The 20,462-nt window shown below is 38.6% G+C and overlaps 1 protein-coding gene across 4 annotated transcripts in view; it reads left to right on the forward strand.

Moving 5' to 3' along the window:
* MTMR4 (myotubularin related protein 4) overlaps positions 1 to 20,462 on the forward strand; it is a 55,226-nt gene extending 34,764 nt beyond the window's left edge. For 3 of the 4 annotated variants that reach the window (XM_032215114.1, XM_032215115.1, XM_032215116.1), the window contains 16 exons: positions 2,240 to 2,356; positions 3,631 to 3,713; positions 4,303 to 4,469; positions 4,687 to 4,783; positions 5,553 to 5,666; positions 6,858 to 7,054; positions 7,370 to 7,498; positions 7,935 to 8,046; positions 8,685 to 8,880; positions 12,188 to 12,373; positions 13,097 to 13,267; positions 13,661 to 13,815; positions 14,445 to 15,651; positions 16,138 to 16,248; positions 17,072 to 17,160; positions 18,390 to 20,462. In XM_032215114.1, coding sequence (XP_032071005.1) covers positions 2,240 to 2,356; positions 3,631 to 3,713; positions 4,303 to 4,469; positions 4,687 to 4,783; positions 5,553 to 5,666; positions 6,858 to 7,054; positions 7,370 to 7,498; positions 7,935 to 8,046; positions 8,685 to 8,880; positions 12,188 to 12,373; positions 13,097 to 13,267; positions 13,661 to 13,815; positions 14,445 to 15,651; positions 16,138 to 16,248; positions 17,072 to 17,160; positions 18,390 to 18,567 — 3,309 coding nt within the window. In that variant the 3' untranslated portion in view covers positions 18,568 to 20,462. Of the gene's footprint in view, positions 1 to 2,067; positions 2,122 to 2,239; positions 2,357 to 3,630; positions 3,714 to 4,302; positions 4,470 to 4,686; positions 4,784 to 5,552; positions 5,667 to 6,857; positions 7,055 to 7,369; positions 7,499 to 7,934; positions 8,047 to 8,684; positions 8,881 to 12,187; positions 12,374 to 13,096; positions 13,268 to 13,660; positions 13,816 to 14,444; positions 15,652 to 16,137; positions 16,249 to 17,071; positions 17,161 to 18,389 lie in introns of those variants that run through there. The other variant, XM_032215117.1, reaches the window with a different exon arrangement.

Below are 20,462 nucleotides of genomic sequence, written 5' to 3' on the forward strand. Positions count from 1 at the left end.
AAAATGGATATAGACAACCATGCCTAGAAACCAGATGGAGAGAGGACATACTTGCAGCAGCTATAAATGGTTAACAGAAGTTGGACTAATCCCAGTCATGAGCATCTACTGGAGAGATAGGGATGAGGTCAAGAGCATCAATTGCAATTGAAGCCCCACCTCATGTGATACCCCTGATCCCATTCTTTGATTATATTATCACCATATTATTATTGAGGCAACTTGGGTTGTTCATATGGCAAATTTTGGATTGCAAGAAGAGAGAAAGCACTATTTCAGCCGAATAACTAAGGGCAACTCTAGACTGCCTTCACAGAAGGCTGGGGTATGTGTGTGACTTAATATCATGAGAACATGTCCCTTGAAAAGCTTTGATAAGTGTGATGGAGGATGAGCTCTTAGGCTTCCCAAGATATTAGTTTAACAATCCCTCAGTAGTTTGACCAAATGATTTTAAAAGAAATTAGAATCCAACTTTTCATTTTCTGTGTTTTAGATGGATGCAAGTGTTGAAACATAGCTTTCTAGATTGATTAGTATATATCCAGATATTTTTTGTTCTTTAAATTACTTTTTCAAACTGCTAATCTGCACATACTGTAGCTGTTGTATCTTGGTTTCCTTTGTTTTATAAGGATGTTTTAAGGATGTTAATTCACTTAACAGAGTTGGTTGTTGTTTTTTCCACCTTGATTTTAAAATGGTCTAATACCGGTAATTGAATTCTGCATAAATATGGTACTATTGAATTTCAAACAGATGGAGAATTTCATTATTACCATTATTGAGCATATATTCTCAGTGATAATTTGGAGGGGGGCGTGAATTTTGCCCTGGACCCTAGGAAAAAAATTTTTTGGATGAGTTTTAAGTAAATTAGTATACATTGTGCAGTAAGTCAGTCCTTCTGTCTAAAAATGTATGAAGAATTCAGGAAAATCACCCAGCAGTCTTTCCCAAGAACTTTTTTATTGGCTTATTTTCTAAAGCATATAAAATGATACAATTCCTCTAGTTCGTTTTCACTTTTATTATCACAAAACACTGAAAAACTAAATAATGTCTTTTATTAGATCTGTATATTCGACCATGGGTGAAATAGATAGAACAAGTTTTTTTTAATTGATGTATGAAAACTATGCCCTGGTTTTTGTAAATGTTGCTACCCTGTTTCCTTTTGGATGTATTAAACATATAATTTCTCAGTAACTCAGCACATGTTTGAATATATAATGCATATATGCACTCAATGTTGTTTGGGAGGGTTTTTTGTTTTTTCCCTGGATGTATTTTTCTGTGAAGCAGCATAGGCTGAATTGCACTCCAGTCTTGCGGGAATATTCTGACCGCTGTTCAACACTGGATGTGTTAAATTTTCTAGTTGTTCAATAAAAAACAAATAAAAACATGTTTAACCAATAGGAAAGACATCCCTTTAATATTAAAGTTGGAAAAAAGTTTCTTTTTAGTTCAATTCAAATGCAGTGCAGACCAACAACAAAGCCCTTTCAAACAATTAATTATTGATGTCACTTTAGAATATGTCCACATAGATTATTTTAGAACTCAGGAGAAATGAAAGTACTTTACTTCTTAATTTTATTTTTATGAAGGGTGCATACATCACAAGTTTTAACTGCTGTGCATCCATTTGCACTATAAATACATAATAGAGCTGGAATCATTCTTCATGATATAGATCTCTTAGGATTTTCTTATTATAGTATTTCTTACTTGTTCCAGTCATTTCCAAATAGATGATGTCATTCTCTATATGCTTCCTAATAAGGTGCCAGTGACAATGCTTTTGACCAGAAATGCTACTTATTTAAATGATATAAATAGGGTACAATATCTTTCTTCAAAATAAAAACATTCCCAGGACAGTTCACAAAATATTTCAAAATCATAATCTAAAAAATGTGAGCTAAGAGAGAAGATTAAAGTACAAAACATTAAAGCAAAACCAATTTCCTAAATTAAAGTCATTTCTCAACTTAAGTACTAGTCCTGGGGATCAGATAAAAATCACCATGTAATTGTCTTTGTAGAAGTAGAGAAATTGTTTGCCATTAACCTTCATCTAGGATGTTTTTCAGGTTCCCACTGTAGCCTTTACAGGTAATCCTATCTCTTTCTGAACGGAGCATTCCATTGGTTATGTAGAGATATACTATATTTCCGTAATCTTGACTGGTTAATTGGCAACTACTTTAAAGTGTGAGTTTCCCTTTTCTAGGTTCCATTTACTGTGCTACAAGGAGAGGGTGTGGAATATCTGGGCCATGCAAGTGATGCCATCATTGCCATCTCTAACTACCGGCTCCATATCAAGTTTAAGGACTCTGTAATCAATGTAAGTCTTCTTAATATATTTTGTGATTATTTCTAGCAGAGCTGATAGTTTCCTGTGTTAATCTTTTTTTTTCTTTGAAAGAAATTATGTAGCTCATCTTCTTGCTAAGCTGCAAAGCAAACTTGAAGAGTCCCCTGTCCCAGTGGACCCCAACCTTTCCAGCTTCGTAACTTGGGAGGGGGGGGGAGGATGGTTTGGTGTGAGTGGTATGCGCGTGGGCAAGCACAAGCACTTGCCACTCATCCATCTCTTGTGCAGCCCAGTTTCAAATGGACTAAGGCCCAGGGGTTGGGGATCCCTGCCCTGTCCTTTAGCTTTCTTGATCAGACAGCTTCAGATATCTCAAGTGAGATACCACCATGCCTTGCAAAATGTTTAAAAGAAAATATTTGTCAATTTGGGTTAAGGAATTATTTCTTTAAGCAAGAATTGTCTTCATGAAGGCAAACTCCTAGCATGATCTTTGCTTTGTTTATGGGAAAGCTGTAGCTTCAGATTGCTGTGTGCTTTGAAAGAAGTAAGCTGTGCATATTCAATCATAAAGCATGGTTTCTAATTGCACTGAGATTCATACATTTCCGATATTCATTGGCTATTTCTTTTTTTACCCTACATTGGACAATTTAATCTATCCCCTTACCTCCTTACCTCCCTCATGACACTACTTAATGGATAGGACCTGGAACATGTCAACTCTGCCAAATCATACAGGCCATATCAAAGCCACAGAAGGCAGATAGTCCTTTAGATAACCAGTTCTCTGTGCTATGGGCTTTGTAAGTAATAATCATCACATTGAGTTGTACCCAGAAGCTTTCTGGTAACTAGTCAGTTATAGAACAAAAGTGTTATAAGGGCTCTTATGAACTGTCCCCATAATTGCCTGTGCTGTTGCATTTAGGAATAGTTGACACTTTTGTGCTTCTGAGTGGTTTTTAAGGACAGGCCCATCTAAGCAAATCCTCTGTGACTCTGAATGACCTCCCAATCCAGGTGAGGGTGCAATTGATGGACATGGTTAGTTGTTAGTGAAAGTTCATATGAAAAAGATGAAAAGTTAGAAATTGCCTTGATGTCTCTTCAAAACTATTCCTGCATTACTCAGGAAATCTGGTACATGCCCAAATTGAGTTTATTCCTTCTCCGACTATAACTTACATTGAATATTGCTGTTTCCATAATACTATTAGAATACCTGATAAGATACATGGTTAGCTTATTGTCTATTTGAGTGTCTATATACCTGTTCATTCATCCCTTGCCTTTGTTTTTAGGTGCCTTTGAGAATGATGGAAAGCGTGGAGAGTCGGGATATGTTCCAGCTCCATATTGTCTGCAAAGATTCCAAAGTAGTCAGGTAGGAGATGTCTAATAACATCCTACTCTTAAAGTTTGGTGAGAGTCAGTAAATGTGATTCGCTCAAACTAGAGATGGATAACATGCGGCCTGCAGATGTTTTTGATTTTCAGCTTCTGACAACCTATGCCATCATAACTGTTGGTGGAAAATGTAATCCAGCAACAAACTGGGATGCCACAACTTTTTTACCTCTGCTCTGAACCATGATGCTGCCAGGTTCCTGTCATTCTAAACATAAAAACTGCCATCATGAAGTAAAGTTCTTTAATCTGTTTGCTTTCCAGAAGTGGACAGCTAAGAGTCTTGGAAAATATACATAAGCAAAGGCTCCGTTTTTGCCACAGTGGATAGCGATTAATAGTTCTTCTTTGTAAAAGTCTTTTATTTTTATGTTACTGATCGTTGCTAAGTTTTTAAAGTGATTTAAGTAGCACTGCAGTCCTTTGTGTCAGGGAGTCCCTAGCATTTTTATTTTTCAATAGGTTGTTTTCCCTTCCCTTTCCCCTCAGGAGTTTACCTGAAATTCCCTTGTCAGACCATCTTTCCTAGGCACTGAATGTATACATGTGTACTTCTGTTCATGTAGGTGCCATTTCTCTACGTTTAAGCAATGCCAGGAATGGTTGAAAAGGCTGAGCCGAGCCATTGCACGCCCCACCAAACTAGAAGATCTATTTGCATTTGCTTATCATGCCTGGTGCTTAGGAGTTTGTACTGATGAGGAAGATCAGCATGCCCACCTTTGCCGCCCAGGTAAGCTTTTACGAGTTACATCAGGATATGACATATGGTTGCATCTACAGCTACAGATCCAAGCCTCTTGAAAGCCACTGTCCAGAGTTAGTTATGCAACCAATTCTATCAATTCCTAGTCTGATATTGTAATACAGAGATATGTTGAGTTATTTTGTAATAATTTCTGACAGAATTGATTGTTGTTGATTATTGTTAGCTACTGTTTGTTTTGCAGGAGACCATGTGAAATATCGGTTTGAAATGGAACTAGCTCGAATGGGCTTTGACTTGCAGAACGTGTGGAGGGTTTCTGACATCAACAACAACTACAAGTGAGCCTCTAAATTTACCAGATAACTGAAAAGGGTGGTGGTGGTGGTTATCAACAGAATTATATCCTCTGTCTTGTAAATGCTAGGATGTAACAGTATAATGTTATAGCTAGACAACATGCAAAGGAGCTCAAGCTAATATAATTTTAAAATATCTATCTTACGAAAACAAAAATAGCATTCATTGTTATTTTACATGTTATTACCCTTTTCCCACTTGTACCTCGCAAACGTATCCCAAGAACGTCTTTTTATTCCCATGCCCTCATCACATTGCATGTCTGAAAGGAGGGACTCTTATCTATTGTTGCTTGTCATTCTATCCTTGGCGCCTTGAGTCAAATTAAAATTGGTGTTGCTCTTATCATTATTATGTTTATTGAGATTCTAACAGTTTTCAGTCATAATGTCACCAATAATGTGAACTTTGAAGTTTCCTATGTCCATCCAAAAGAACATCAGATCTGCAGTTTAGATTAATATTAGTACAAAATTGTATTTGTTGCTTTTGTATGATTATAGATCAGTGGCTGGCTGGGGAATTCTGAGAGTTAAAGTCAACCCATCTTCAAATTGCCAGCATTGAGAAACACTATTATAGATGAACTAAGATCATCTGTCATCTTATCTATTTATGTAAAAGAAAGAAAACTTGAAAATATCAAAAATATTAATTAGTTAATTCATACGAACTAGAATTTGATCTTGTTTTTTTATTCTTGCCCCCTGCCCCATAAGCAATTTCTGATCATTAGTTTTTCCTCCTTAGGTTATGTACAAGCTACCCACAGAAACTTTTGGTTCCTGTTTGGATCACTGACAAGGAACTGGAGAATGTAGCTTCTTTTAGATCTTGGAAGAGGATTCCAGTGGTTGTTTATAGGTACAAAACTCATGTCTTGTAAGATGGCCGTGCAAAGACTTATGTGTCAACTGAAATCTTATCACTAGGTTATTTTTTCTAATACTCTAGTGATAAAGTATTCTTTCTTCTAATTTTTGTTTAATTGTAGCCAAGTTCTTCTTTAAGATTCCATTATTGACACTATTCCATTTGACCTTAAGGGCTGGGTGGGCATGGCTACGGTGGATGTGGCCAGCTTGATGTCACACATGTTGGGGGCTCCACCACAACCCCAGGCTTGGTTTTCAGCTGTGATGGTTTCTTGCAGCATGTGGCCCTCCTGAGTTCCTTTTTCACTGATTCTTTGCAGTTTCCAGGGCAGGCCCGCAGATCAGATCTAAGCACCCTTGTGGGCTGGATCCGGCACGCGGGCCTTGAGTTTGACACTTCTGCATTAAATGATTCCATTATTGAAACTATAATATCATTTTATGATAGATCATGAAGATTTAAATGAGAATGTATCAGATAATACATTATATAAAGCACAATTTGGTGCCTGCCTACTTATCTCAGAGATTTTTCACTTATTTATTTATTTATTTATTCATTCATTCATTCACTCATCTTTATTATATTTTGTAAATAATTAGAGGTGGAAAATATACCTAATACTCCTCCTTCCTATACAGGTACTACTAAGCTAAGAAAATCCTTTTTGTGTGTGTGACTTCAAATCACCGTTTCTTGCATGTCCCTTCATTAGCCAAAAATATTATGCATACTTGCTCATTGCATCTACTATTGTATCTGAAATCTCCTAGTTCAACTTGTGTCTTCTGGATGTATTACAATGATGATGATAGGAGTTACATTTAAGCAGCTCTTGAGGATCAGGAATATTGCTTTCTCTTAAATTGGCTCTCCAGTCAAAATTTCCCCAAGCCTCTCCTTAATCTAATAAAGGAGAATGTAGCTCAGGGTTGAAATGAGGAGTCCTTGGTACTCTTTGAGCCTGGTTGTTTTCTTGCAGACATTTCATACCCCCTAATTTGGTTAAAGAAACGTCTGCAAGAAAACAACCAAGGACCCCTCATCTCAATCTATTATTATATGCATATACTTGGTGCTTCTTCTCCATTATGAAAGGAGCATTTGGCTTTTCAGTCAAACTGGGACTTGTGAAACACTTCGCATTCTAAGATTAATAAGACTCAATTTCTTTTTTAGGCATTTGCGTAATGGGGCTGTGATTGCACGCTGCAGTCAACCTGAGATCAGTTGGTGGGGTTGGCGCAATGCAGATGATGAATATCTGGTAACTTCCATTGCCAAAGCCTGTGCCTTGAACCCTGGACAGAGGCTTGCTGGAGGGACCCCACCGTCTGGGCTTAGTGATGGAAATGAGGCCTGCGATGCAGGATTTGGTAAGTAAGCCAATTCTATTTCAATTCTAATTTCCATTGCTACACAAATGCTACCTTGCCTTCGACAGAATTTGATGAATTTTTCATGGCAATACTTAATATAAATCTCATTTGTAATGCCTATCAGTCTGGATAAAATACATTCATATATACGTATATTTCACAGAAAGTTTTTTGTACTTTTTGGATGGATCACAATGTATGTTGTAACCAGATTTTGTGACCTCAGCTGATCTCAGCATTCTGAATTATGTGTTGTTGATCAAACTGTTTATGTGTTTAAGAAATGAGAAATTCCTATTTAACCTTTTGCAGATTCATCATTGACTGCATGTTCAAGTGTAGAGAATTCAGCAACACCTCAGAAACTGCTGATTTTAGATGCTCGGTCCTACACTGCAGCGGTTGCCAACAGAGCCAAAGGAGGAGGCTGTGAATGTGAAGGTATAAGCATGATGTTCTTCTGGCTTTCTTAGGCAACCTATTCACTGTTGCATCCTCCTTACAAAGAGTGCATAAGCAAACAAAACCTATTTTTGAGCACCTTCCCCGCCAAGGTTCTACTTTTACTCCCATCCCAACTTCTTGAGCTTTTAGAAGGCTCGTTTGACTAAAGTGGAGCCATTGAATTATAAAAATCCACAGGATGTATTGGAAACTACAACTCACTTGAAACAATAAAGTTATTGAGTCTGTATGGAATTTAAATCACAAGGTACCCTTTCCAATATACATACCATAATCATACTGGTGATTCCTAATGGATAGGTCAGTATTAATTATTCCCATTAAAGAGGATTATGGGTGAAGATATTTTATGTGATAGATAGGCTTATTTAACTTTCCAACTAATTGTTTCCTTCTATTTGACATTTTTCAGAATATTACCCTAACTGTGAAGTGGTGTTCATGGGTATGGCTAACATTCATTCCATCCGTAATAGCTTCCAGTACCTGAGGGCAGTATGCAGTCAGATGCCAGATCCTAGCAAGTAAGTTCCAAGTAGCATTTGTCAAATAGCTACGTTCTTTGTGGAATTCCATTAACTGAAGGATTATAAAACACAGATTTTCTTTCTGCCAGAACTGAAAGAAAAGAGGTATGCTTTGAAGATTTATCCTGTGCAGAGTGATCTCTTCATTGCTGTATAATTCTTTTGTTTTTCCTTAGGTTTATATGTGGGGGATACATAATTATTCTGATAGAGAAAAATTATCGAAGATATTTGTATAACTGCAAATAATATGGGAAATTTGGCTACAGGGGGGACTTTTTTTCCTTTGGTCTTTCACAGCACTAGATCACTAAGTTAAATTGATTAAGGGCAGGTTCAACACAGTGAAACAAAAATATTTTTATGTGCACACCATCAATGTACAGTTAGCAAAGTGTTTTAAATGTTTCAATAGTTTAGAAACTTTTGAATTTGAAGTAAAGCTGTTTTAAACATGCAACATTCCAGAATCGGTAAACTAACATTTTGACTTTAAAACATTTTGCACATCCCTTTTCTCAGTGAAAACTTTCTATCTGGCACAAGCTGGATTTGGGTTTCTTGTTTCCAGCACTTAAAAAAATATTTATATTGGCCATAATCTTTATGCATTTTCTTTCATTGATCCATTTCAGCTGGCTATCAGCACTAGAGAGCACCAAGTGGCTACAGCATCTGTCCATCATGCTGAAGGCAGCTGTGCTGGTCTCAAATGCTGTTGACCGAGAAGGACGCCCTGTGTTGGTTCACTGCTCTGATGGTTGGGACAGGACCCCTCAGATTGTTGCCTTGGCAAAGATTCTTCTGGATCCCTATTATAGAACTATGGAGGTATTCTGCTTCAGTTGTGTTAGCAGCTCAGAAGAAGAAATAACTTTTAGGAGAATTTTAACTTACATGGGAGATGCTGTACAGAATTGCCTAAAGCAAAGCATCTTTTTTCATCTTTTTGTCTGACTGATCTGCAGTGGGAGACAATAGACATTTGTCTTATTTTTTCTTTGGTTTGGGATAAGCCTGTGTTTTTATTTCAAGATTCAATCAGTCAAGACTAACAATACATGCCATACGTGGATACATTTACACATGATTTTGTTATTTATATAGTGTTTGTCGTAGCTTAAAAAGCAGGAATGGGCAGTTTGTAGCCTTAAAGCTAATTCCATTCAGTCACAGCCTGATTTTAAAAGTTTCTGCAAGAAATCAATTAGCAAATGCAATAGGTAAATGATACAAGATTCCAAAGATAATTTAGAATTCAGTAGATGAGATCAGTATATGTTCTGTTCATAGTAAAGATACAGTTATGTCCTGGAAAACCTAGCCACGATTAATCTTTAATGATAGCTGGTAATGGAAATCATATGTCTTTTGATATCAGCTGCTGGGAAATATAAATTGGAGCACTAGCATTGTCTTTATGCTCCTCCCTATGTGCTTCCCATTGACATATGGTTAGATGTCACCATGGAAAGAAAATGCTGTATTTAATAGATTTTTTTAGTTTACTTAGTGGGAGTAAGAAATGTGGATTGAAAAGAGAAGTCTCACTACATTTTGGCTTGAGCTCTTACGGTACAGTTGGTATGTAACTCACCTATCATTGGCATGCATCCCCTGACAGTGATAAGGAATTCTAGTTCTTGACAAAAAAGATCCCCCTATGGCTTGATATTAAATTGACAAAAGGAAGATAAAGGAACGTATCCATTCTTGAAAATGGACAGTCTGGAAATCATCCAGGCCTCCCAAGACTTGGGCATCTCCAGTGGTAGGGCAAAGTAGCCAGGGAGGAGGCAAATACTATTGCATGCATCCTGATAAAAGAATATACCTACAGTATGTCATAATTCATGATGCATCCAGTGTCATTTAGATGTTATGGCTTCCAAAGTACAGTACTGTGCAAAAGTTTTAGGCAGATGTGAAAAAATGCTGTAAACAAAGCATGCTTTCAGAAATATAAATAATGATTGTTTATTTTTGTCAATTTTCAAAATGCAAAGTGAGCAAACAAAAGAAAAATCTAAATCAAATCAATATTTGGTGTTACTATCTTTTTGCCTTCAAACCAGCATCCATTCTCATAGATACACTTGCACAAAGTCAGGGATTTTGTAGGAGTATAGTCAAGTGTATGATCAACCAATTATACCAAAAAGGTGCTAATGATCATCAATGTCACACGTAGGTTGACACCCAGCCATGAACTGACACAGAAACAGCTGTGTAGGAGGGGTAAAACTGGGTGAGGAACAGCCAAACTCTGCTACCAAGGTGAGGTTGTGAAAGACAGTTTCATGCCATGGCAAGATTGAGCACAGCAACAAGACACAAGGTAGTTATACTGCATCAACAAGGTCTCTCCCAGACAAAGATTTCAAAGCAGACTGGGGTTTCAAGATGTGCTGTTCAAGCTCTTTTGAAGAAGCACAAAGAAATGGGCAACGTTGAGGATCGTAGACGCAGTGGTCAGCCAAGGAAACTTAGTGCAGCAGATGAAGGACACATCAAGCTTATTACCCTTTGAAATCGGAAGATGTCCAGCAGTGCCATCAGCTCAGAACTGGCAGAAACCCAGGTACGCCCATCTCCTGTCCGGAGAAGACTGGCCAGAAGTGATCTTCATGGAAGAGTTGCAGCCAACAAGCCATACCTCCAACAAGGCCAAGCGACTAAAGTATGCTCAAAAACATAGGAACTGGGGTGCAGAAAAATGGCAGCAAGTGCTCTGGACTGATGAGTCAAACTTTGAAATATTTGGCTGTAGCAGAAGGCAGTGTGTTCATCAAAGGGCTGGAGAGTGGTACAATAATGAGTGTCTGCAGGCAACAGTGAAGCATGGTGGAGGTTTCTTAAATGTTTGGGGCTGCATTTCTGCAAAGGGAGTTGGAGATTTGGTCAGTATTAATGGTGGTCTCAATGTGAGAAATACAGGCAGATATTTATCCATCATGCAGTACCATCAAGGAGGCGTATGATTGGCCCCAAATTTATTCTGCAGCAGGACAATGACCCCAAACATACAGCCAAAGTCATTAAGAACTATCTTCAGCGTAAAGAAGAACAAGAAGTACTGGAAGGGATGGCATGGCCCCCACAGAGCCCTGATCTCAACATCATCAAGTGTGTCTGGGATTACATAAAGAGACAGAAGGATGTGAGAAAACCTACATCCACAGAAGATCTGTGGTTAGTTCTCCAAGATGTTTGGAACAACCTACCAGCCAAGTTCCTTCAAAACCTGTGTGCAAGTGTACTAGAATTGCTGCTGTTTTGAAGGCAAAGTGTGGTCACACTAAATATTGATTTGATTTAGATTTCTCTTTTGTTCATTCACTGCATTTTGTTCATTTATGAACATAAATATTTAACACTTCCATTTTTGAAAGCATTCTTTGTTTACAGCATTTTTTCACACCTGCCTAAAACTTTTGCACAGTACTCTATGTCTATGGTCCGAGGGCGAGCTGTTCAATAATGGCAGGAGAGTTATCTCCTATTCCTCTCTGCTTTTAGTGGGAGGAGAGCTGAAGCAACCCCTATGATTCAGTACAGAGAAAATAGTCTCCAAGGTTGCAGATAGCCAACCCTATTTAAAACTTTATAAATTAACACCAGCATTTGAACTGTCCTCAAACCCTAATGATAAGTCAATACAATACCCATCCCCAAAAAATGATGTTACTGCATTGGCTTACCAGAAACTAAGCAGCTGCAAGTAACTGCATTTTTGTTGAATTTTCAAAGGGAGTCCCAAATAGAGTGTACTGTACTGTCACCGAACTAGTACTGTCATTGTACTGGTTTAATTTCAAGGAGGTGGGGGCAAGATGTTGAGGTTACTATCAATAAAATATCCTGTTCCAGAAAGGGTGGCAGCTGTGCAGTAACCAAAGCTGGGCAGAAGCTTCCCTACTGAAGCCTAGTTGATGAACTGGAGGAATAAAACACTATAGATGGCAATATCATGAAAGCAAGGGCAGGAAAATAAGGAAGAAGAACTAAAGATGCTATGATACATCCACAAATGATTTGAGAACAGGTGAATAATGTTGGCAGCTATGGAATTACCTTTTTTTAACTGCAGCCTACTCAGAAAATCTATAGTGCTGAAATTATCTCCTTTTATTGCCAGGGTTTCCAGGTGCTGGTTGAATCAGATTGGCTGGATTTTGGCCATAAATTTGGAGATCGATGTGGACACCAGGAAAAGGCAGAAGATCAGAACGAACAGTGTCCAGTGTTTTTACAGTGGCTGGATTCTGTTCACCAGCTGCTCAAGCAGTTTCCCTGTCTCTTTGAATTTAATGAAGCTTTCTTGGTAAGGCCAAGTGTTAGCAGAGGATATACATTTCAATACCAAGATAGATCAGTGTTCAATGACAGCTTGATGTTTCTAAAGCAAAAGTGATTATGGTTCTTATGGTGTCATTTTTCCTTTTGACTGTCCACTCTAGTTGAATTACTGTGATAAATCTCTGTTGTAAAGATAAAATGTGAAGCCTTTGAAAAAAGCACTCATTTCCCTTTCAACTGAATTATTATTCAAAATTGATTTTTCTAAAAGTGCTACTAAATGCTGTTCTATAATCTGGGTGCTAACATATTGCACTTTATTTCTCTAATAAAGAGAAAAAGCTGTTTATAAAAATGCATACATTTCATACAGAGCAAGGCAGATAACCTTGTACTATCTTGGTTTTCACCTGTTAGTTAGCAGATACAACCCATTTAATCACACTGTGAAGAGTAAAAGAAACCAGAAAAAAATAGTATATTATGGAGTTTTGTTTTGTTTAAAATGCTTTTTGTGTCTAACCAAGCTAAGAGAAAAACCTATGAGTCTCGGCTTTGGGAACATTTAACCAAATCCAAATTGTAATTATTTTATATTTTTATTGTTGGGGACTTCTGCTTACCCTTTGTAAAGGCTTGACATAGTGCACTGCATTGTTGTTAAAGCAGCACTATATCAATAAGCTGCCTCCAACATGGGCTCTTGTGAAAATTCTCTCCAATCCCTTAATTTCTCTTTTACTTGCAGGTAAAGTTAGTCCAACACACATATTCCTGCCTTTATGGGACCTTCCTTGGAAACAGCCCCTGTGAACGTGAGCTGCACAACATTGCCAAACGCACCTGCTCAGTTTGGTCCCTTTTGAGAGCTGGTAACAAAAATTTCCACAATCTGCTCTACATGCCTGCTAACGAGCAAGTAAGTAAAATTCCCATTTGTGCAGGTTGACGAGGGAAAATTTTTCATACAATGGGGGACAGAAGGCCAAATACAGTTTTCTTTTCCCACATACAGGATTAAAGATTTTGTAACAGTCCTTACTGCGAGCGCCACTTCACTTTGAGTTCTGCCTCCTTCTGGCATAGCTGGGCTTTGTGAAGCTTTTGTCCCCCCCCCCCCCCCATTGTTTCTTTGAAAATGGAAGAAGATCCAGTGGTTCCTCTGTATCTTTTAGTTAGATAGACAACTGCAATTGTAGAACATATAAATTATTAGTTAGAGGTGCACCTTCACGAGCTACCAGACTCTTGGCTTTTGCTGGTTTTTCTCCTCCTCTTCCTGAATCTGCTTTCCTTCATCTTTGATGTCAAGGTGCTGCATCCAGTATGCCATGTGCGTGCATTGCATCTCTGGACAGCTGTATATCTTCCAACTTCATCTCCGCGTCCTTTAGGAGAAGAAGGCATGGATCTTTACTTGCCTTCTGGATCTCAGACTCAAGAGTTCAACAGTCGGTCGCTTGACAGGTAGGAGAAAAATAGTTAAGGTTCTACGAATTGTGCATTTCAGAATTTCTAATGCTACCTCTGTTTATTTATAAGAGCCTTGCTTATCCTGATCAATGACAATGCAGTTTGTATAGAAGATTCTAGAGGGTTGGATTTGGGGGTTGTGCTAATGGTTCTCTTTATCTGTATTCTCTGAAAATTTTCACTGCTTTAAAAGAATAGTTTGATGTCACCGTTTTAATTTCATAGATTAGAAAATAATGCTCCCCATTTACTTGCTGATTATTTATGAGTTTTTAAAATGATTTAGAAAAAAATATCAAGGATCTGTCCTAACTATATCCAGGACAAATACCACGAGAACTACTTTGCAGCCCTGACTAAAAGAGTTTTTCCTTCCTTGCTTCTGACTACTTACTGTAATGCTAAAAAATAATTGAAAATCTTTGAATTGTAAAGGGCTCTGTACGTGTGCACGTGTGTGAGTGCGTGAATCCGAGCATGTTGGGGTGAGATGGGGAAGAGAGAGAACATACCTGCATGCGTGTATTTTCCTCTACGACTGCAGTGGGCAACTTCTTTTAAGTGTATCTGTAAGCAATACTTGCATTATCCCCTGTTGCCTGAATTGACTTTTGTGGTTTCAGATTACCAAAGACAAGATCCATGGATGATCTTCTCTCAGCATGTGATCCTAGCAGCTTGTTGACCCGCACATCAAGTGATCCAAATCTGAACAACCATTGTCAAGATGTCAGGGTGGGTTTGGAATCCAGGCATCCCAATGCTGAAGAGACAGTGACAAGCAAAGAAAGCAGAGAAGAGGAGTTGCTTCAAGTACCTCAACAGCAGCAGGAATTCCATCCCCTACAAAGTGCTGGCAGTGCCACCGACAGTCACAGAATCAGTCGACTACAAAGACCACAGAAACATGAAGTGTCTCAGCAGTTAAGTGCTGTGCCTTCTGAGGTTGAAGCAGTAAGCAGAGCGGGTTCAGAAGCAACAGAAGACACAATCCCAGCTCCAAATTCTGGACAAACACAAGTGTTTGAAAAATTATCCTACAACCATGTCAAAGACACTGGCCTGATATCCAATGGCACTTGGGATCTTGTTCAAACTTCTCACCCAGAATCCTCCTCCAGCCAGACTCCAGCAGGTCACCCCACTTCAGGTCAGCCAGCTCTGACTGTTCCAAGATACAGTGCTCCAGGTTGTCAAAAAGAAGAATTGGATGGGAAAATTGGCAACGTCAAACATGGAGAGGAGGGCAACCATACAGGGAAAATTCAGACAGAGTTGTGGCGAAAAGGAGTTTCTCAAAGCCAGATGAGCGAATTCTCTCTTCTAGCAGCAAACTGGGACAGTTTTCAAGGGATGGGGACATCACTTCCTGGGGGTGATATGGGTCCCCGACGATTCCTGTCCTATGGCTGTTGTAACAAGAGACTGAACAGTAGGCACTTCTGGACCTCTGGACTGTGCCTCAGTGGCCAGTGGCCTTTGAAAGAAAGTGCGAAGCCTCCTGGCTGCTCCATCCATTCTGGCACACACTGCACGGGCCTTGTTGGGAGGTCTAGCAAGCTGTGGCTCCCTTGCCATTTGAAGCAGGCACTTGGCTCCAAACACATGCCACCAAACAGCCCTTCTCCAGTGCCTCCCCTATATCTAGATGATGATGGACTTCCCTTCCCCACAGATGTAATCCAGCATAGGTTGCGGCAGATTGAAGCTACCTATAAGCAGGAGGTCGAGCAGTTGCGTAGGCAGGTGCGGGAACTTCAGCATAGATTAGACATCCGTCATTGCTATCCAACTCCAGCTGAGCCACAGATGGACTATGAAGATGACTTTGTAAGTGACACCGGTGGAGGTTTTTCAGTGGTTTCCTTAATTTTTCCCCAAGAAGGCATGTATAGTTAGGTAAAATGAACAGATCCTGCTGTCATCAGCATGTTTGTAGGGACTCTGTCCCTACAAATGTGTCAACATACTAATGAAGACACATGTCTAGATGTAAATATGTGCACACACATTTCATTCTACCATTCCATGCTAACTCCTACATTTCTGCTGTGTTGGAATATAATAATAGCATGGACATGATAGCACACTAAACAGAGAAGTCCCAGGTTTTGTGCACATCTGTTAAAAGATCAGATATCAATTATGGAAGAACTGAAATCACAGTAGATGATACTGAGCTAGTTGGAATAATGCCTGATGTGATAGAAGCTATTATCTATGATCTTATGGTTATTTTCAGTTCATTTAGAGGAAGGCCTTCCACCTCTGAAGTAATGTAATGTAATGTAATGGCTTTCATGGTCTTCCTTGCAGACTTGCCTCAAGGAGTCAGATGGCAGTGAAAATGAGGATTTTTACTCTGATCATAGTGAAGACTGTCTATCTGAAGCAAGCTGGGAGCCTGTTGATAAAAGGGAAACTGAGGCATGTTACATTTCTTTATTTGCTAGTTTGCTTTGAGACACGTTTATGTGTTTTAACTTGTTATGATGTAAGATGAAACCATTCCCATTGCTGCTTCCTCCCCTATATTTCCTATTCTGCTGTCTTCTACTGAAATATGTGTGTATGTGTCTGTCTGTCTGTCTGTCTGTCTGTCTGTCTATCTATCTATCTATCTATATCTATATATATATATATATATATATAGATATAGATATAGATATATATATATATATATGTTATATTTATGCTGATAAATAAATAAGGCAACAGTAAAAAACAGTAAAAAATATTGGGTTTCTGTCTGGATGGTCTCTTGTGACGAGCCTAATGACAGAGAGTGGAAGTGTGACCTTCCTCCCATACTTGGGCATACCAGGGGTTGTGACTTTAAGTGTATATATATATATATATATATATATATATATATATATATATATATATATATATATATATATATATATATATATATATATAATCTGATTCCGTTTAGTAAAAAAAAATTCTCAGACAGATAAATTCCTCTTTTGTTGTCTACTCCCAACGATCTTCTTTTTTTCCTCTGAGATTCTTTTAACTTTTTAATAAACATTAAACTCTAACTAAACAACCAATATTTTGTTTTACTTTTTAACCTTTTTTCATCTTTTGAATTATTCTTCAGTCAGTGGTTTTGAAAGTAATAAAGCTTAACATATGTTTAACATGTTAAAATGTGTGCGATACATAGCTTCTTCCCTTACAGATATGTTATTTGTAAGAAACAGAAGCAAAATCATCCATGACACTTTGTGTTTTTAAACAGGTCACACGTTGGGTTCCAGACCACATGGCATCACACTGCTTTAACTGTGACTGTGAGTTCTGGTTGGCGAAACGCAGACACCATTGCAGGTAATGTACATCTCATTTTCCTATCTCTTTTTCCCCCTCATTTTAATAAGTATGTCTGCAGAATATGTGGCAAATATTGAGAGCGATGCAAAGGGAATAACAAGTTAATGAAATATAGTAGAATAATGTCTTCTTGGAAAGTGGTAGTTCATTATATTTACTTTTAGCCAAAGTTTGACAAAAAAGTAATAATTATCAACTAGCAATTTCCAATCACTTGATGGCATACTTGAGGTATAAGTATTAAGATTTTAATAGTCTTTATGTTTTGAAATAGTATGTTAAATGGCAGCATGTAATACTTTTTCAAGAAAAAATGGCTTTGTGATAATTAAGCAATTGGAAAAAGTATTCTCTAGAAAAAGAGAATAAAAAACTTTAAAAAAAAAACCTTAAACCTGAGAGTTTGGCTTCAGTCTCCCCTGTTGTTGATGGGCCATATTATGTAAATAGACTGAAGTTTTATAGAACAGAAATTTGCATTGTGAATGCCTTCAACAAATATGGAGTCTTAAGGCCCTGGTGGGAGCCATAATATTTTCCTCCACTTTTGCTCCTGAGACAACTATAACCTCAGTCTGCCACCACTGCCCACCTTCTCTAACAGACTGGATTATCTGGAAGGAGGACAAAGAAAAACTAGGCCTTACAGTGAAAGCACAGCCACTGTCTTTCTCCTGTGGCCGAGAAGCTCAGTGCCTGAGTTCATTGATTATTTGGGGATCCCATCTGTGAGGTTTGCCTGGAATCTTGGAAATCCTGCATATGTCTCTTCCTCCATATATCAGACAAAATTGTAGCAGAAAGTTCCTATCACTGCCTATAACAACTCTGTGGTGTACTATTTTGTGTATCTCAAAATTCAGTTATTCTGAATCAAGACTAATTGGCCCTGCCCTTGCTGTCTCAAAATTGGTATTATTTTATTCATATCTATAAGATGCCTACATAGAGAGAGGGAGTGGGGTGGGAGAGAGAGGGAGACTTCTTATACATGTGAAGAGCTGGGTTAAAATGTGCTAAATTCTCAGTGTCATACCTCTTTATGTAGTATTTTTCTTTAGGCTTCAGGAAAATTTTACAAAAACACACAGCACAGCAGGCTCTCTAAAGATCCCAGATTGCATTGTCAGCTTTATTCCTCAGTTAACTGAAAACAAGATCCTCCATATATCATCCTACCCTGGCTCCAGTATCATTGTTGTTTTTATGTGTTATTTTTTACCCAGGAATTGTGGGAATGTGTTTTGTGCCGGCTGCTGCCATCTAAAGCTGCCCATTCCTGATCAGCAGCTTTATGATCCAGTCCTTGTCTGCAATTCCTGTTATGATCACATCCAGGTATCCCGCGCAAGGGAACTTATGAGCCAGCATCTGAAGAAGCCTATTGCCACAGCTTCTAGCTGAATACCAGCAGAGGAAATCTGTGGAAGCCTGGCCTTTTCACTTGCAGACTGGAAGGAGAAGGCTGCCTCTGCTGCAGCTGAAGAGGTCGGTAGCGCAGCACTTGATCACCAAGCCTTGTATGCACTGTCGGCAATTTTCCCCACTTGGTGCCCCGTGTATTGGAGATGAGGAATTTGGATTAAAGAGAGTGACACGGCCTACATTATGGTACTGTTTGTGGTTTCAAGACATAAGGCCAAGTTAGAGACCACGGTGTCTTTCTTCAGAGGGATGGCAAATGATATAGTGCAAATAATTGCCTTCCAAAAGCAATAGAAAGGCATGAACCTAATCAGAACCCCCTTCTTCCCATGTCAGAAAGCAGTCAGGTTAAATTGAGTAAGAAAGAAGAATGCAGGCCCAGAGTGTGATATCTCCGGGAGCTCTCTTTGGCTGTGTTAGTCATATTTCAGTCATATTCAGCTTGCCAACCTTTTTGGATATCCAGCCCAAGGCCAGCACTAGTACTGTACCAGGAAGGGATCCCTTATAAGGCAGAGTGTATCTCTGCACTTTCCTTGTGTTCCTTGAGGGAATAGATTTTATCCCAGCAGCTGGGCTGTTGTGTATGGAAAGCAGAATTAACTTTGGCTTGGTGCACTTCCTGCCCACTGTGGGTATTGAACAGCTGGTTCCTAACAGTCTTTACAGGAACAACAGCTTAAATTTCCTCTTGAGTCACATCACAGTGTATTCCCTCTCCCTTATGCTGCATTTGTATCTCCATATTTCTGGTTGCTCTTTATTCCGAAAACCTGATGCTTCAAGGCAGACTATTACGTGGGTTTTCTTTACCTCCTGGAATGTGCTGTTGTGTGTGCTTGAGGGTTTCAGTCCAAAATGCTGCTAATGTTACTTCTCTGCACTTAAAATTTATCTGGAGTATAAACGGCTGGGGGAAGGTGCCAATTTTATAGATGGAAAACAGGGAATATTGACAAGAGATTCTTCCTCCAACACCCAAGAAGGTGTGAGGGCCACTATAGATGTGATCATCATCACTGCAAGAATGTTTTTCTGTTCATTCTGACATCAATAAATTTCCCTTCAAAATGACTCTTCTGATTTATGGATGCTCCACTGTGGCAGCAGTATAGCAGTTATTTTACCCTACTACTCTCACGTAATCTAAACAAGAACTAAAATGTTTTAGAAAGGCAAGCGTTACCACCATTTCCATAGATCTTTATGAGCAGTGTTCATAATCATTTTATTTTGAAATGTACATCTATGTAGGACTAGAGAATGAACAAGATTTTGAGGTGGATGACTCAAGCCAGATCAACAGTCCTTAGGCAGTCACAAAGGATGGGTGCATGAATATCTCTTTCCTCAAGAATTGGAAGATACTGACTTCGCGCTTGGGTTGAATTCTTACCAGCGACCCATTCTTGATTAATTTTTGGGAGAATTAATGGTTCAAGTTACCATTTCTTACTTTCCATTTTTCAATCATCTTTGAGTCAAAAGCCCTAGAGCCAGCATCATCTTTATACACTGGATCTGTTTGAATTTCCCTCTGGCCTGTTCCAGACAGCATGACCTCATAGGGGTAAAAGATGAAATCTGATGTTGCCATACACTGAACTTTGTACAGAGTGATGTAATTAGTAGGAGAGTTCGGGTTTGGTTCCTTTTTCAGCTCATTTGCACAGATGTAAAACAAAAATTTGAAAACAAAGAGAGAAAAAGACCCTTCGAGTTAGCCATGATTAATCAATACTGCTTTCAGCTCTCATGAATTTTGTGTCACTGTCTTCAGGCAAAACAACTCCAAAATCGGATCAATAGCTTTGTGACAAACAATGTGCTGTAAGAATTCAATACAGTTGAATAAAATCTCTATATTAGTGCTG

The sequence above is a fragment of the Thamnophis elegans genome, chromosome 4, assembly GCF_009769535.1.
Source record: "Thamnophis elegans isolate rThaEle1 chromosome 4, rThaEle1.pri, whole genome shotgun sequence".
Lineage (NCBI taxonomy): Eukaryota > Metazoa > Chordata > Lepidosauria > Squamata > Colubridae > Thamnophis > Thamnophis elegans.